The 18,526-nt window shown below is 40.5% G+C and overlaps 1 protein-coding gene across 5 annotated transcripts in view; it reads left to right on the forward strand.

The window, feature by feature from the left end:
- SLC23A2 (solute carrier family 23 member 2) overlaps positions 1 to 18,526 on the forward strand; it is an 88,168-nt gene that overhangs the window by 59,258 nt on the left and 10,384 nt on the right. For all 5 annotated transcript variants that reach the window (XM_081333849.1, XM_081333850.1, XM_081333853.1 and 2 more), the window contains exons 7-14: positions 3,455 to 3,525; positions 4,743 to 4,924; positions 6,285 to 6,405; positions 8,503 to 8,659; positions 10,743 to 10,890; positions 14,482 to 14,587; positions 16,670 to 16,799; positions 17,357 to 17,494. In XM_081333849.1, the coding sequence (XP_081189975.1) occupies positions 3,455 to 3,525; positions 4,743 to 4,924; positions 6,285 to 6,405; positions 8,503 to 8,659; positions 10,743 to 10,890; positions 14,482 to 14,587; positions 16,670 to 16,799; positions 17,357 to 17,494 (1,053 nt within the window). The remainder of the gene's footprint in view (positions 1 to 3,454; positions 3,526 to 4,742; positions 4,925 to 6,284; positions 6,406 to 8,502; positions 8,660 to 10,742; positions 10,891 to 14,481; positions 14,588 to 16,669; positions 16,800 to 17,356; positions 17,495 to 18,526) is intronic.

Genomic DNA, 18,526 nt, shown 5'->3' on the forward strand with positions numbered 1-18,526 from the left:
GATTTTGTTGATATAAGGGCAATTTAGCTGGACTGTTTCCCCAAGCTAAGTGCAGAATATATAAGTAAAAGCCCTTCAGAGGATGACAAGCACTTATTATAAAATAGCAATGAGGTATTCCAAAAAGTAATTGGCTTGCATGAAGAAAAAGTAATCTGTTAATTAGTCGTCAGATGGATCAATCCCAGTGACTCAAAGCGTCATGCCGTAGGTGCTTTGCTTTGAAGTACAGTAATTTGGTATCAAATCAATTTTCTGGTTCCAAAAAATATCAAAGAAGATTGTGTGGAAAAAAAATGTGCGGTGGGGATGCCGTTAATGTTTGCCTTTTATTCTCCAAGTAACTGGTTTCTGAAAACTCTGCGATTGTTGTCAGTTTGCATCATATAATCATAGAGCCGTAAGGCCGCTTGGAGGTCTCTAGCCCGAGTTTCTTTCTCGTCCTCTGACAGTCTTCCTCCCTCCCCCACCACCCCAGGAGTTCAGTGGTTCTGAGATCACATCTGCCGGCTCCTTTAGTACCTTCTGGTCCTGACAGTTTGAACTTGTCCAGAGTGGGTAGGGTTCTTTTACCAATTTCTTACCTATTTTGACCTGCATCCCTGTTCTGTCTCCTACGATGCTACTTTTGATAACTTGGACTCTTTTTTTTCCCTTTTGCATGAAGGCAGATGCAAAGACGGAATTGAGCAGTTCCACTTTCTCCTTTCTGCCCGTCTCCTTCTTGCCACCTTCTCCCGTTAGAGACAGTTCATTTCCTCAACTCTCTTCTTGTTCCTTACATAATGAAAGAAAATGGTTATTTTTGGCATCTTTTGCGACTTTTAGTTCCTTCTGAGCCTTAGCTTTCCTGACCCATTTTTGCAGACGGAGACTATTTGCTGGTATTCTGTTTTAGCTTTGTGTCCCATGTTTCCATTTTTTTACTCCTTTCCTTTCCCTCCGTTTGTTAGAGATCTCTTTGTGCAACCATGCTGGTCTCGTGCGGTATCTTTTGTTTTTGTCCTCTGTAGTACTGTGTTTGATTGGGCCTTTAGTATTTCGTTTTTCAGAATTTTCCAAGCATCCTGAACTGTTTTGCCCTCTAGGATTTCCATCTGTAGAATCCTTTCTAATCTCTCTCTTAATTTGTTGAATTTGGCTCTCTTAAAATCTGAAACACTAGTCTGACTTCGTTCAGTTACCCGTAGCAGATTCTAGTGTGACATAATCACACTCCTCCAAAATTTCTACAACTTCCACTCCCTTCACCATTTCATCCTTATTAAGATTAAATGCAGTATCCCTTCTCCACCTTTTTGGTGACAAATATATCAGCTGGGCACATCAGTTTGCAGCAGCCGTGTATAAGTTAGGCTTACTGTAGTTGGAAAAGATGCTATCAGATTCCTGACCTTTTTTTTTTTACTAACATGGCTCTCCTGTAATATTTAACATCAGGCTCCTTTTTCCCCCCATTATGAGCCAAAAAAAATCCCTTTAAATATATGTGTTAGCCATTAAACTTATATTAAATTCTGGGTTTTATTTTCCAAAGACAAAACACAGTCAGTAAAGGCAACTGAACAGGAATTTGATTTTTTTTCCAAACTAGACATTTCCCAGAGAAATTTGCATCTAGAATATCAGCTTTTGAAATATCAGGTTTCAAATATTAAATAAGAGGGAATGTATTACTAATTTCCATAATTATCTTGTTAGGCTGCCAATAGGCAACAGCATGTATAGGCATCATCATATTTTACTTGAGATAGGCCCTAGTATTTTGGCAGTGTTCCAGACTCTTTTCCAAATGAGTAGCTGTGAACATGCACAAGTTTCCAAATTTCTAGAAAAAGAGACTTTCAGAGTTAAGGTCAAAAATTCAGATCATGTTCACATATTGTGTTAAGCCATAATGTAGTCCATTTAGTTTTGGCATTTGGTGTATTTGCAACCCCAACTATTACTACATGATAGTTAAATAATAAATCTGACCGGTTGCAACTTCTTTAATAAATAGTGCTTAGTATGATGAATAGCCCAAATGCCTAAAATGTGTATTTCTTATAATTGCATCAGTAAAGCTTTCTAGATTCAGACGTAGATTTTCTCCCCACTATGTAGAAATTCAGGGTATGGTACAAGATCAAATAAATGTGATTATAGGATGGTGACATTGCTCTTTGCCTTCAGAAAAAGCTAGAAACTTTGTGGAAGTTAATTGGGTAAGCAGAGAACACTTTGTTTATAGAGATCTCTTGTTCTGTCCTCTAAGCAGGAGGCGTCAGACAAGAGCTGTTATTACAGTCTAGCCAGCCAAATTAAGAAGCGACATTTTTGTGACATAACACACCCGAATCACATCTGTGCTGTGAAATCATCCTCCGGATCATCCAAGTGAATCTCTGCCTCTTTGTGCTCACTGGGGGTTGCCCATTCTGGGATAACAACCGGTTGTAGCAGCACAATGTATGAATGCTATAAATGCTGCCTTCTGGGACCATTTTTACTTACCACGAGAAAGCCTATAGTGATGGATTAGAAGGAACCTATCCATTGAGAAGAAGGTAGCCAAATAGACAAACTCAACCGGTGGAAGGAAAATTAGGTTAGGGAGGGAGTCAGGCACTTAGAGCTGGCTAAGCAAAGGCCCACAATTCATCCTGGATCTTTCTTCTTAACCTCATGGGATGCAGAGGTCTCCTCTGGCTGAATAGATTTCTCAAACTCATTTATTGGATTCTGTGAGAGCCTGGGTAAGCAGGAAATACCTTCCTTGTTGGGGGGGGGTCATCATTTTGAATTTGCGCCTCCTTTGTCCTCTCCGCTGCCCCTCGCAAAATATATTTCCCTGCGTTCATTAGAATTTGGTCAACTAATCTTTCAGTCAAAACTCAGGAGAGAGGGGATTAAAAAGATCAAACCAGGCCAGGAAGTGATATTCTACAGTTCACAAAAGATAAGGGCAATTCACAATCTTACATACATAAGACAGTTCATAAAATATTATACAAGCACAATGTGGTTTGCTACCAGTTAGTTCGGATTTACTATTTGTGATTGTAATGTGGGAGCAGCAACAAGCTAGTTATCTGCATGTATCAGTTACTACTTTAAAAAACTAGAGATAAGGGTCTTTTGCTCTACCTGAGAATAAGCAGGACAATAAATGTGTTCCTAACACTATTATAAAAAGTACATTTTATCAGAACGTGCTACAGCTTCAGTTACCACCATCTCACAAAGGCATACTTTCAGTTCCATGGGTTTTTTTTTTATTTGACCTTTGGTGGCTGTGGGGAAGCAGTTAAATTGACTAGCAGAATGGATTTTTCTCTTTATAAAATGTACTAGGTATATATATATGATCAGCGGCAGTAGGGGTTCAAATAGGAGAAGAAGCTAACTTTGTGTATGTATTAAAGCTGTTTATTTTGCCATAACGAGAGGTATTTCTTTTTAACCTTCCAAGCTGTAATGGCTACAAATGAAACATCGGAGCTGCTGCACACAGAACATATCTGGTACCCCAGAATACGAGAGGTAACTTGCATAATGTATTCAGCACTGTGTCCTCCGTTGGGCACTTCTCCGGATGGCTGACTCTCTCTGATTTCCTAAAATCTCTTCATGTACGGAGTTTAACCTTGCCTGTCCTTTTCTGTGTGATTGCAAAGTTCCCAACTGCATGAAATCCAGTCCATGATTGCTGAGGATATGCTGTCGTGCTAAGTAGTGATTATTCTCTGTTTCATGGCATGAAAGTGCTTCTCATCGATAATATGTGCAATAACGAAATAACTGTTAAGAGGCTGCTGGGTTACTCTATATGTAGTAGTGCAGTCAAAGGCTTATAGGGAGAATAATCCACACGGCCTTAACTGTATTTTTGATCCAGAAAGCCACGCCGAGTTAGAAGCACTGCCTTGCTTTCTACATTATTTATTGGTCTTGCTGCTCTATTTCTCTTTCCCACCTTACTCCCAGTATTTTAGGTGTTCTTGGTCCTTATGAATCTAGAACAATTAATCATAATAAAATATAGATCCGGTGCACACCTATGACATGGAACTTTTCACCCATCCCATTGTTTTGGGCTGCCAGTTGTTCCTCAATTTAAAACATCCCCTCTCTCTTCCCCATCTTCAAACCATAGCTCCATCCTGCCAAGAGGCCTGCAGCCAAGGGGGGCTGGCAGTCTCCTGAGACCGCTGCGCTGCTCTATGCCAGCTTCTAAAGAGCACGTGTGACCAAATGCATCATACACTCTGCCCCTAGGAGCTAAGAGCATCACCTTCGTGGCATCTCCAGCCCTTGCCGGTTCGATCTGAGAACTTGAAAGGTTAGCTTGGAACCCAGGTCTTCCTGTATGACCGTGTGATGTGCTTTTAACACAACTGCCAGATTGGTCTAATGACCCCCGTTGTGTGTTAACAACCTAAGCTTTGTGCTTAAGCAGTAAGGAGTGGATGAGGTTAGTAATCCTTCGGTCGAATCATCTTCTGGTGATAACGTAGCACGCACCTCTGAACTTCCAGATGTTCTTTAGTCTGGAAAACTTGCTGCTTAAGCACTCTCTTGCATAACACATGCCATTGCCCAGTTCTGCCTAGTCACTTGATTTTTTTTTTTTTTTGGACTTGCAGTTCATGATCCATTCCAAAATCTCTGCAGAAATATAAAACCTTCTCTGTAAAAAAACACCTGAAAAGAAGGGGAGGAAACTAATGAAGGCTTCTTTCTTTTTTCTCTCTGTTCAGATCCAAGGTGCTATTATCATGTCTTCTTTGATAGAAGTGGTGATTGGGTTCCTGGGCCTTCCCGGAGCACTCTTGAGATACATTGGCCCTCTGACTATTACCCCCACCGTAGCTCTGATTGGGCTCTCTGGGTTCCAGGCTGCTGGGGAGAGAGCAGGCAAACACTGGGGCATAGCCATGCTGTAAGTATGCCTGGTCATCCGGCTGTCCGTACTGTTACCGGTGTCAGTTGATAACCCGAGCAGGATAATGTCAGTATCAGTATGGAAGGTGGCTTTTTGCCCCCTTAGGCCACTCTCCAAAAACAGTGTACCTTGTAAATAGGTCATTTTTGGTATGATGCCAATACTCTTATTTTTAAATTGCTTTTGGGGGGGGGGAAATTACATGGCAATAACAGAAGAGGTAATGGTGCAAGTTGAAAGATGGTAAAAGAAATTAAGGGCGTCCAGGTAGTGGGCCCGCAGAGGTCCCAGCAAAATGCAGCATTTAAAAACCAGAGAGGAGAACCCGGATCTTGGCTGCTAAAGTTACCTTAGGATAACTCTTACATAAGGGTCAATTACATTTAATAATATGTGTGCTCTCCTCTTTATGGGATTCAAAGGCACCGTGCATTCCAAATGTCACTTGGTGCGCAGTAGGGTTGGCGCTGCTCCAACAATGTACACCTTGTGTAGCTCCTCCTGGTAATTGTGCTACCAGTCACGCGTAGGAATATGTCATAGCAGAACCTCACCTGGTGATGGTTTGTGTGGCTACAGTCCCTTTTTTCAGCAGAGATGTAGAACACAGAACAACAAGAGTTGAAAGAGGCCTTGGAGTTCTTTTCATCCAATCCCCTGCCATGTCAGACAAATGGTTGTCCTTTCTCTTCTGGAAATCTCCCGAGATGGAGTATCAACCGTTCCTAGGGGCAAGCCTTATTTGCTTGAGGCAAGTAGGTTTGAGGGAGCCTTATCTGCCATCAGGGTTACTGTTACGGAACTGTGTGCGTCTCTGATATAACTCTTTACTTGAATGATCCCTTTAGCTAAATGCACATTATGAAGTCTTTTCAAGAAAGAAATTACAGAATCAACCTAGATTTGGGAAAGGCTGTTAATGGTGCAAAAGCATTTGGGTGAATCAAAATTTGTGATTGATTAAACATTATAATTAAAATGCATCACAGTAAATGATGGTGAATAGTAGATAAAATACTTTCTCTGTATTGACTACAGAGGTCATACTGAGCCACCAATATATTTAGTTTACTTGATTTACTGAACCTTTTCAAGAGTCAAAACAAGTAACAAAAACTTGAAACAAATTAAAACACATTATAAACATAGCAGATGAAAGAGGGACCCAGCCCTGCTATCCTTTGCCTCAAACCTTTAATAAATTACTCTGCAAAGTAAACACAGTGGGAAAAATTATGTCCTTTGCAGTCCTATCGAGGTGGAGAAGAATTTATTTCACATTTGTTTCACTGATTTTTATCTGTTATATCTGTGGAAATGGTGATGGACTAATAGTAACTCTTCTTCATCTTTTCAGGACTATTTTCTTAGTGCTGTTGTTTTCTCAGTATGCCCGAAATGTCAAATTCCCATTACCCATTTACAAGTCCAAAAAAGGATGGACTGCATATCGCTTGCAGCTTTTTAAAATGTTTCCTGTAAGTAATCTGTATATTGATTATTATCAGTATAGAAGCTCTGTGTGTGTGTGTGTGTGTGGTTTTCAAATGTAGAAGAGGTTGTAATTTGTAATTTCATTGTAATTATATAACAAAGTCGTTGCAGAGGTAAGCTTTGAGAAAGAATCTAACCGAGGTGTGTCAAACTGTCAGCCTGCAGGCCGGTCGCGTCACGCAGAAGCCGCCCCACCCCATTGCCAGCAGTGGCAAAACAGTCCCGATATGTCGTGTGATGTCACGTGATGTCGCGAGTTTGACATGTCTGATCTAACCTGTTTAAAGTCTTTCCTAGAAGACTGACTTGGTAAGCCTTATGCTAAATATTGGTAAACTAGAAAAAAGGATAGAAGAAAAGGTAAATGTCACCCCAAACCTTTTGAGTATGTATCTGTAATTTAAAACTACACAGAATATTCTATTTTCATCACTTAAAAATACAGCTTAAGTTAAGCAAGACATAGAAAAAAGTTAATGCTTTCTAGGTTCGGGGAAGCTATCAAAGGAAAAGTACTAAGTCCATCTTTTTAGCTAGAGGGGAAAAAACAGTGTGGGAACATGAGTGGTTTTCACTTGCAAATTATATGCAACATGTTTGTTCACATACACTAGAATTTCACTTTGTAAATAGCTGCCATTGGGAACTTCTTAAAAACATATTTATTCAATTATTGATGTTTTGCCTGTAATGTCAAAACATTCCTAAGTGGTTTATAATAAAAATAGGAATAAAGTATAGAATAAAAATATTTTAAACAACAAATTTAAATACACAACAAATTAGGCCAAATTAAAATGTATTCATTAAAAAGGTGATTGGGAAAGGCAAGGCATAAAGACACACATCCCCCCCACCCCGGTAGTCTTTGAACATTTAGCACAGGCTGGGATGAAGAGGTGAGTTTTCAGCCATGTCTAAAATAAGTTACAGCAGGCATCTCCCAAATTTCAAATGAAAAGCATTCTGGAGTGCAGTGCTACTGCAGAGAAGGCATCAGCTGACATTCAGCATTCTTAATATCTTTAACAGAAGAGCGATCTCTGGGACCGTTCAGGTCTGAAATAGCCTCGTTACAGACCTGAGCAATCCTGGAGGCCACTAGAGCAGCGTTTTCCAACCTTAGGAACTTGAAGATGCGTGGACTTCATTCCCAGAATTCCCCAGCCAGCATAGCTGGCTGGGGAATTCTGGGAGTTGAAGTCCACGCATCTTCAAGTTCCTAAGGTTGGAAAACGCTGCACTAGAGAAACCCTGCCATATCCCAAGACGTCTGCTTACCTTCAAGCTAACCCAAAAGTTTATTGTAAGGCCTAACAATAACAATTAGTTGCTGTTCTCTTGAACTCTCTGCAGCTACAAAATGCCTCTAATTATTAGATGCTGAGAACTAATGAGATATCTGTGATCTGGAAACACCATGAGTTTTTCCTTGGCAAGAGTAATAGATAATGTTAAATTCAGTGGATCTTTAATATGTGGTCCCACTATTACCTCTTTCTTAGAAATCTTTGATAAGGATTCAGTGCATCTGTTGATTAAGCTCTAGCATCGTTTTTTTTATTAAAAAATTGCTTCTCATGTGCAGACTGTGATCAACTGACTCTTTTTTCTGATCAGGGTGCACCGTGTGTAATATGACTAGCAATCCCATAAGTTCTTACTTGGAAATTTTCCCAGTTTGGGAAATTGTATGGAGGACCCATTTAATGTGCAGTGCCTAACAAAATGCTGCAAGTTTTTCTTTTAATCTGAAAATAATTGTGCTGCGCTAAGTACAAAAACCTCTGTCATCGAAGCATGTCTTCATTTTTATTTTATTTGTTTGTATCCCACCTTCATTACTTTTACAAATAACTCAAGGTAGCGAACATATTCAACTTTCCCCACAACAACAACCCTGTGAGGTATATTGGGCTGAGAGAAGAGGGCTGGCCCATGGTCACCCAGCTGCCTTTCATGAACAATGCAGGACTGGAAGTGACGTCTCCTGCTTTCTAGCCTGGGGTCTTCACCGTTAGCCCAAGCGGGCTCTGATTGCTGGCTATCTTATTTTAAGTGCCTTCCTGTCCCCCGTACAGATCATTCTAGCTATTCTGGTTTCTTGGCTGCTGTGTTTCATCTTTACTGTGACAGACGTCTTTCCGCCTGATAAGACTAAGTATGGGTTCTACGCTCGCACTGATGCCAGGCAAAGGGTTCTCCTGGTAGCTCCGTGGTTCAAGATTCCATATCCCTGTAAGTGAATCTAGCAAGCATTCAGGGGGAGGAATCTCCCTGAATATTTTGCTTTTTGGCTACAGTCACTATAGACTTTTTGCCTGTGAATCCGAAGATGCCAATTTAGATGAACCGGCTCTGGTCTGATAGTTAATTTTTGTTTTTCAAGTATTTGTGTCATTGTAAACTCTTGAGACTATACGAATGCTGATAAGCTCTGACTTACCCAGTTCCATTCATGAGGAAAGAGCATATTCAAATATTTTTGAATATATATTTGCTTCGTTTACATCTAAACTTTTCTCTGACTGGATAGTCTCAGAACTTCCTGACTGAAGATCACCTTAGCCTTTATTTGTACTACTGTATGCTGATTAGTGCCCATATATGCACATGTTTGTTCATAGGAAGTCTTTCTATTCAGAAGGCACCAATTTATTGTGGAGATTAACTATCTAGGGGAGGGACGCGGTGGCTCAGTGGGTTAGGACACTGAGCTTGTCAATCAGAAGGTCGGCAGTTTGGCGGGTCGAATCCCGAGTGCCGCGTAACAGAGTGAGCACCTGTTACTCATCCCAGCTTCTGCCAACCTAGCAGTTCGAAAGCACGAAAAAACGCAAGTAGAAAAATAGGGACCACTACGGTGGGAAGGTAACAGCATTCCGTGCGCCTTTGGCGTCTAGTCATGCCGGCCACATGACCACAGAGACGTCCTCGGACAAGCGCTGGCTCTTTGGCTTTGAAACGGAGATGAGCACCGGCCCCTAGAGTCGGAAACGACTAGCACGCATGTGCAGGGGAACCTTTACCTTTACCTTTTAACTATCTAGGAATAAACACTTCTGTAGCAAAATACATTTTTGATTCTCACTATTCTGAATAATTGTAACTACCTTTTCCGTTTTGAAAGTGCTTTGCTTTTAAAAGAATGAGGAAATCTGTATGTAATGATGATGAACTTCCAGTCTAATAGATCATGGTCTAATTGTCCGCAATCCTGATGGTTCACCAGCATCTGTGGCTGGCATCTTCACAAGCATACTATTTGCTGTGCAGCTGATAGGCTACTGAACAGGAATGGATAGTACTCTTGTGTTTGTAACAGAATTTCTCATTGGACCATGCCAACGGAATCCTGAAAAGCCAACTTCTGATTGGCTTTCTGATTTATCCAGGTTAATTTGTAATTGGTCTGATTGGAAGAAGTTTGATAAGAACTGCTTTTGATTGTTCTGTCTTCGGATCAGCTTACTGTTGTTTCTTCATGGAATTGGTGAATTAAGGGCTGTGATGTAAAGATGGAAAACAAGCTTTGTAAACCTTCAGACTCTTTTCCTAAACTAACAAAAAAAATCCAAGAAGTGATTTGATCACCTACAATTTGCAGAAGTCCATTTTCATCATCGGTTTATGGCGTACTTTGTAGTTGTGGACAGGTATATATTGGAACTATAAAATAAGAGTATTGATGCCCAGCTAAAAGAACATAAAAGATCCTTTTGACTAGGACATTGTGAAATATCAGCAATAGCTGAATACAGGCAGCTATTATATCAGAGGCACAATTTTAAATTGAAAGAACTACAAGTTCCAGCAATCATGTCAAATCATCATGTACAAGTACATAGAGGAGCTATTGAGAATTATAAAAGTCCTAAGCATTTGACAAGAAGAGAATTTGCAGATAAACAAAACCAGCTTTTTAGTTCTACATCACACCAAAATAAATTAATAAACCCCGCGTGGAATCTAACATAGGGTGTTACAAAGACAGACTAATCAAACACCAACTCCTTTGGAATTTCTTCAGATCAGACCAATTACAAATTCTCCAGGATAAAGAACCAATTATAGTCACATCTTTTCAGAATTTCATTAGCATGGTCCAGTGAGAGATTAGTTCTGCTACAAGCATAAGAGCGCTATCAGTTCCTGCTCAGTTGCCTGTGAGCTGCAGAGCAGATTGCCTTGCCTCTGAAGATGACAAGCACAGATGCTGGAAAAACGTCAGGATGCCAGATAATTAGACCACAATCAGTTAGCCCAGAAGATCATCATTGACCCTACATCAATATAAAATTGAATGTCTTTGTATTTACAGTTCAGTGGGGATTGCCGACTATTTCAGCTGCTGGCGTGATTGGGATGCTCAGTGCTGTGGTTGCTAGTATTATTGAATCCATCGGAGATTATTACGCCTGTGCAAGGCTATCTTGTGCTCCTCCACCACCCATCCATGCAATAAACAGGTGAGCCTCCGGGGGTGGCTGTCTGGAATCAGTCTATTCTTCTATTTTTTTCCACACTGTCAAAGCAGAATTAAATGTTGATTCTCTTTGAAGGTTCCAATATTATTCCGGTGCCAAGATCAAACTCATTTTCTGATTAAAAATAAATTGACCTACAGTAAGTGCATGGACCGTTGAAATTGGCAGCATCAGTCAGTGACATGGACATTCAGAAATCACTGCAAGTCTTTTTTAAATCTTTGTTTTAGAATTATTTCGGGCACCTTTCACCAAAGGCTGTTCACTCTTCATCTGCAAGTCCCGGTGAACTCTCAGAGTTGACTTATCTTGCATGAAGCAATATTGAGCATCCCCAATTGTTCGTGTCTGAAATTTATCTTAGGACATCCAAACCACGAAATGAAGAAGATAGGATAGTCTGCTCTTCTCAGCTGCCAAAAAAGCTTTTCTGCGATCCTGTGTTCTTTGTTATAAATACTTTTATGTTAAATCCTTTGCCAAGGAAAGCGAGTTCCCAGACTCCCAGTGATGCAAATATATTTTGATTAAGGCTATTCATTACTCTGCTTTTATTGTCATTGGATGCTTGATACAGTGCCTGCTTTAGGATGGGCAAGAGGATGAACTAACAGATCAGTCAAGCAAGCAGAGGTTTTTAAGCTTGCGGTTCCTAACGTATAACCTGAAATGGAAGCTTTTCCAGTGGTGAGGTGTACAACATGGAAATGTTCATGTCATGCAGGAAATGAGCACATTGTGGTTCTGATGTTTGGCTGAACTGTTCTGGCTAGAGTGATGGGTCAGCCAGAACCAAACCTGGCTATTGGCTATTCTGGATTTCAGCAGAGACAAAACTCAGCAGGATCTTTTGAGCCAAATAGGTCAAGGGTTTCCATTCCCCTCCTCTTCGTGGCCTGTGTGCCAGCTTGCCCACCAGTCTTTTCATACTTTCCTTGCCCTTAGCTGCAAACCATGCTTGAGTTCTAGCACAGTACAGCCAACCAGCCAGTCCACCTGTCTGCCTTCCCGGTCTTTGTTCTTTTTAATTAATTGTTATTGAAGATTTTTTTACAGAATAAAACACTTAAAGGAAAGATAAAGTAAAAGAAATGTGGTGAAAAAAGGAATGAAAGAGAAAGGAGAGAAATGGACAAAAAGAAAAGGAATAGAAAATATTAAAAAAAAACCTAGAACATAGATAGACCATAGACTCATGGAGCTGGAAGGATCCTGGGAGAATCCATCCACCAGATGGACTCAGTTTGCTGACCGGCCACACCCAGCATGTAATCCTCAATGGAACTACCTCTACACGGAGAGAAGCTTGCAGTGGGATACCTCAAGGTTCATTCTTGGGCCCAGGACTCTTCGCCACCTTCATAAACGATCTAGATGAGGGGTAGATGAGAACTCATCAGATTTGCAGGCAACACCAAGCTGAGGGAGAACTGCTAACACTTAAGGCTTGTTCCAGAAGGATCTTGATGGACTTGAGCATTGAGTCCTATCCAACAAGATGTAGTTCAGACAAGTACGGTCATGCACTTAGGCAGGGAAAACCAAATACATAGGTGCTGAATTATTTCCGATCTTCTTTATAGCAGTGATAAATACATTCAGGTTTTTATCCTCTCTAAGGTTGTATCATGATTCCCTTCTTTCCGTAATCTGCCCTCTTAGTCATCAGGTTTTCAGTTGCTAACACATGCAGTTACTCTCTTTTCTCTAGTTAAATAAACCAACTTTACCACTTTTGCAAATTCTGTCACCTTCTCCAATCCCTCTTCCCCTGTAGACACTTTCCGTTTTTGTGCCTATACAGGTAGTCCTTGACTTGTGACCACAATTAAGCCCAAAATTTCTGTTGCTAAGCAAGAGAGTTGTCAAGTGAATTTTGCCCCATTTTACAACTTTTCTTGCCACCGTTAAGTGAATCGCTGCAGGTGTTAGGTTAGCAACACGGTTGTTAAGTGAATCCAGCTTCCCTCTTTGATTTTGCTGGTCAGAGGATTGCAGCGGGGGATCACGTGACCTCCAGGGACACTGCAATTGGCAAAAAATACGAACCAGTTGCCAATCCTCTGAATTTTGATCGTATGACCATTGGGATGCTGTAATGGTTGTAAGCGTGAAAAATGGTCATAACCTTTTTCAGTGTCGTCGTAATTTTGAATGGTCGCTAAACAAACTGTTGTAAGTCGAGGACTACCTGTAGTAATTTTGCAGCAGTTACCATATACAAAAGCAATCCTCCTTAAGTCTTCTCTAATTCGCCCAGGTTTGCCTGGTGCGCCAGTTGCGGCCCTATCTAGACCGGGATGCCTTGCGCACAGTCACTCATGCACTCGTGACCTCTCGTTTGGACTACTGCAATGCTCTTTACATGGGGCTGCCCTTGAGGACCACCCGGAGGCTTCAACTGGTGCAGAATGCAGCCGCGCGAGTTGTGTTGGGGGGTCTCCCGATACTCCCATGTTACACCTCTGCTCCGCGAGCTGCATTGGCTGCCGGTTGCCCTCCGGGTGAGATTCAAGGTGCTAGTTATGACCTACAAAGCCCTACATGGCATGGGTCTGGATTACCTACGGCAGCACCTGCTGCCGGCATCAACTTCCCTCCGTCCAGTGTGCTCCCACAGAGAGGGCCTCCTCAGGGTGCCTCCGATCAAAGAATGTCGATTGGTGGCCCCCAGGGGGAGGGCGTTCTCTGTGGGCGCGCCAGACCTGTGGAACCGCCTTCCGGTTGAGCTCCGGATGGCCTCCGACCTGCCCTCCTTCCGGCGTGATTTAAAAACTTATCTATTTGAACAATCTGGCCTGGTCTGATGGGTTTGGGATTGGATTTAAATAAGTTTTAACACATTTTTAGTATTGTATTCTTGGGCATAATTATTTAATTCTTTTTAATCTCTTTTTTAACTTTTGTATTTACATTTTGATATTTATTGCCCTATACACCGCCCTGAGTCCTTCGGGAGAAGGGCGGTAAGTAAGTAAGTAAGTAAGTAAGTAAATGAATGAATGAATGAATGAATGAATGAATGGATGAATGGATGAATGGATGAATGAATGAATGAATGTTTGTCCATTCGTCCCAGCAAGAAAACTTCTGGTTTCAGTTACATGTTGGTCTAAAATTCTTTATCTTATGATATGTACTTGAACCCTAAGTGTTCTGGTTTTTTACAAATCTACCAGGTATAACACAGTGACCCCGATGTTTTCCACAATTCCCGTAACTACGGCTCTGTACCGTCACCGCTGGTGACCTGCCTCGTTCCCCACCAACATAAACTCTTGGATCCAGGGGCAGCGTATCTTGCCTGTCTCCAAGAGCTCTCTTTACAAAACACAAACATTTAAAATGCCAAAGTCAGCAAGACACTGGCTTCAATTAAATCATGAATGCACACATATATTACTGTTTGAGCAGTTGATCTCATTACTGCATCCAATTCTTTACAGAATATTGTAATTCTTTTCACTTGGGTTTCATCTGTTTTAAAGTGAGATATGTCCAGGGTCCCTTCCAACCCTATTATGTTAAGTTCTATCTTATTTCTTTATCTCAATATTTTTCTTTTTGGCGCAGGGGCATTTTCATAGAAGGCCTTTCCTGTGTATTAGACGGAGTGTTTGGCACTGGAAATGGATCCACTTCTTCTAGTCCTAACATTGGAGTTTTGGGAATTACAAAGGTATTTTACATTAATTAAGCAAGCAAATTTCATTCTTGACAATATAAACTCTTCGCAAAAGCCCCCAAAGTTGCTTAATCATGGTTCTCTGAATTAAATTACAGTTGGCTGAAGTCATGCAACACTGCACAGTGTGTGTTTTTAGCCTAAGGGTTCTTCAGATTGAGAAGTATTTGCTCAGGCGCACAGTTGAGCGAGTGTGATTTTTGTTCTCAGCATATACTTGGAATGCAGGGCTGGGCTTGCATATTTTAAGGTCCTTCATTGTTGATTTAGATTTCTTTGGAATATTAACCTGTGGAAAATGTGGTAAAAAAATTGATTGGCTTCATCAATTCTGAGCATGCATTAGAATAAAGGAAGATTGATAAACTGCTTGAGCCCAAGTGATATGGAATGGAATGGTTATTATGAAGGAAAATAATACCTTGTTAAATGAAATTTAAGTATGTAATGAATTTTCAGAACCCTTGTTCAGACCGAGCAAACAAAAGAGCCAGTGATACTCCAAAAGGCCATTGAGCCAAACCAGATCTCATGTGGCAGGCTTGTGTCTTGAACCCTGGCCCTGCCTTGATTCCATATAGGGCCTGTATAATTCAGACTACAACAGATCCCAAGTCAAAGCCATCTTACTTGACTATATTTTACTCTGCAGTCCTGCAGCCTTCCATAATAGGAAAGCTCACTTTTCCTTTAAAAAAAACCCATTGAGAAGTACAGGTAAGACAGGGGTTTGTGCTTTAAATTGTAGCTCATAGAGTTAAGTCCATTTTACTCATGATTAGGTCTACTAGGACATGGGGAGATAGCCTGTAACTACTCCTTCCCCTGCCTAGGTGAGGTTTTGCTTTTGAAGTCCAGTTTGAAACGTTGCCACCTACTGGATGCATTTCTTTGAGAGATAAAAAGCATGATTTGGACTGATTTCTGTTTCCATTCGCTAATTTGAGAAGCATTCAGAGAAGCATTTGTATTTGATATTGTGTTACTTTGTCAATGGGTAGACATGTAGCATCATATAGCTAGGTCAAAAATGTTAATTGTTGATGGCCCCAAATAAGCAGATCACATTGTGGCTTAAGCACTGTATTTGCGTAACAAAACTGCGTTCTATTCTTGTCCTTCTTCCTTGACTTAATCCAGCCACTAAAGGAGAACTCAGAGGAAATAATTGGACTACTTTTTAATTGGTGTCCTATCAGTCAAACTCGGAAGGGAATGGAGTTGATTAAGCCATTGTTGCATCAATATTGTGATACACGTCTGTTTTTGAGTTGCCTTCTTGGCAAACTGAAGACTTGATAAAGCTTGTATATTTTGTAGTTCTTGCACGAAGCAGGTTGTAGCCCTAAAGAAAGATTTGTTAGTAACATCTGGTTTGCCACATTAATATATTCATAGGAGTAAATAATGCTAAGATTTGATCCAAATCAAATGGATGCCAATATTTGCTGCACAAATTTCGCAACTGCATAAGGTATTTAATTTGTAACCATAGTTTAGATCATTTTCTCTTGTATTTTAAAACAAAACAAAATATTTCACACAAACATGGTTATATGGTGGAAAATATATTTTTGATACTTCCTGTTCTGAAACAAGGACCCCAAAAGTTTAAAACAAACTTTACTTTTGTATAAACTAATTGGAGTGCTCGGCATCTTTAACCAAATATTTTCTCTGAGGGTTTTAGGTGTTCCAGTAGCTTTCTAATAGTGTACAATTTTTATTTGAGCGTCTGTAGTAAAATTAAGTAGCAAATCTATAAGTTCCCTATTTTAAAAAGAATAGCATTTAAAAATGATTTTAAGTTTCAGTAGTAACCAATAACCTGCTATGTTTTACGTACAATATTATGTGTCACATCATTACAGAATGATGTAATGTTTACACATGGCCGGAAAGTGTCTCAGGCATCTCCCCTGTGGCTACCACAGTATACCTTATTTTGTTTTTGTTTTTTTGTTTTATTTGTAATCATTTCCTGTGAAAAATTTTCAAGCTCTGTAACAGTGCAAATTCGATGCCAGTCGCTGTTGGAATATTGTTTTTTATTCTTCCCACATGAATGTTTTATAGGTTGGAAGTCGACGGGTTATTCAGTACGGGGCTGCTTTCATGCTGCTACTTGGAACAGTTGGCAAATTCAGTGCGCTGTTTGCATCTCTTCCAGATCCAGTGCTTGGAGCTCTGTTTTGTACTCTCTTTGGTAAGTATCACTCCGTGTGTTTGTGTGAATTGTGTGAATTGTGCTTTTAAGATCTCCTTTTTAAAGGAATTTTGGACTATCTTAAATTCCTTTTCTCGTTAACTTCTCTTAGTAGGGGATCTTGGCAATTGTTAGATGTGCAGACTTCAGCTCATAATTCCCCAACCAGAAGGCAGTTGAAGTCTACACATTGTAAAGTTGCCAAGGTTGAGAAACAGTGGTTTAGAATCAACCCAGGCTAGCAGAGAGTTCAGTGCCTGTAAGAGTACGTGTGAATTGTGGGCTGAAGCTGCATTTTCTTTAAACGTCTGAATCCTATAAAATAATATCCAGAGTAGTTTTATGTTCTAGTACGTAACGATTAACATAATTCAAGTACTTTTGATTTTTTTTAATGTAATGCTGTACCAGAATTTCTGGCTTTAGCCCATATATCATTTTGCCGACATATAAAGTAGGTTGGGTTATGATTTCCATTTTCCAGGTAGCCAAACAATAACTTGCAGACTGTCATATGAATATGAATAGTTTGAAAATCCTGTCCCTTTCTTATTTAGGGATGATCACTGCAGTTGGACTTTCAAACCTGCAATTCGTAGATCTGAATTCTTCACGTAACCTTTTCGTTCTTGGATTTTCTATCTTCTTTGGGCTGGTGCTCCCAAGTTATCTTCGGCAAAACCCACTTTTTACAGGTACAGGTATATTTTATATATGTATGTATGTATGTATGTATATGTATATGTAAATGTATATGTATTTGCTTGGCTACGCATGTATGCTTAAATAGCTTTCAAATAAAATAATAAATTGACTTACAACCAGTCATTTTACAATAGTTTAAAGTTAAAAGACACTGAAACAGTGAGTTATGGACCACTCCTCCCACTTAAGACCATCACAGTGTCCCCACGATCATGTGATTGTTATTTGGGTATTTGGCAACCAGCATGCATTTACAGTGGTTGTGGCATCCCAGGTCACGTGTTTGTCACTTCCAACCTTTCCAGCTGGATTCTGAGAAGCAAAGTCAATGGGGAAAGTTGGATTCGCTTAACAACTTTGTGGTTTTCTTAGTGGCCATGGCAAAAAAGATTGTAAAGTTAGGCACGTGATGTCCCTTCTAGTAATATTCTGAAACATGAATTCACACAAGGCATGTGGAGAAAGATCTGTCCAGTATTTCAGCTGGCACTCCGTCACCCTAGAGTGGTGTTTCTCAGTCTTGATGGCTTGAAGATGCCGGCTGTGGAATTCTGAGAACTGAAGTCCATGCATCTTCGTGGTTGATTGCAGCTGTTCACCAGGGAACTGGGGTGATTAGTTAATTAACTTTTAAAATCCAGATTAAGCCTGGCTCTGTCTGCTTGCTCAGCTTCCCAAACTGGCTGTCCTCTGTAGCTAAGGATTTTGGGAGCGCCAAAGATCTGGAAGGCTCCCCAGTTGGCTTAGCTTCAGTCCAGTTTGTCAGCCCCAATTCCCTCCCTGTGCACCACATTGAATCAAAAATAGGTATTAAACGTGGGCTGTCTTCCAAACCGAAACATTTTCTGTTTTTCATTCCTGTTTGACCTGCAGGGAAAACTGGTTTATTCCAGCCCTTCTCACGTTGTCATCCTCCAAATGCTTGAGACATCTGATACAGCCTACTGGTTTGGGCTATGTGAAATTGCCTCCCCCCCAAAAAATTCCTCACAGAGGCATCTTTCTAATTAATTAGAATTAGC

This window comes from Vipera berus (assembly GCF_964194415.1).
Source record: "Vipera berus genome assembly, chromosome: 8".
In the NCBI taxonomy this organism is placed as follows: domain Eukaryota; kingdom Metazoa; phylum Chordata; class Lepidosauria; order Squamata; family Viperidae; genus Vipera; species Vipera berus.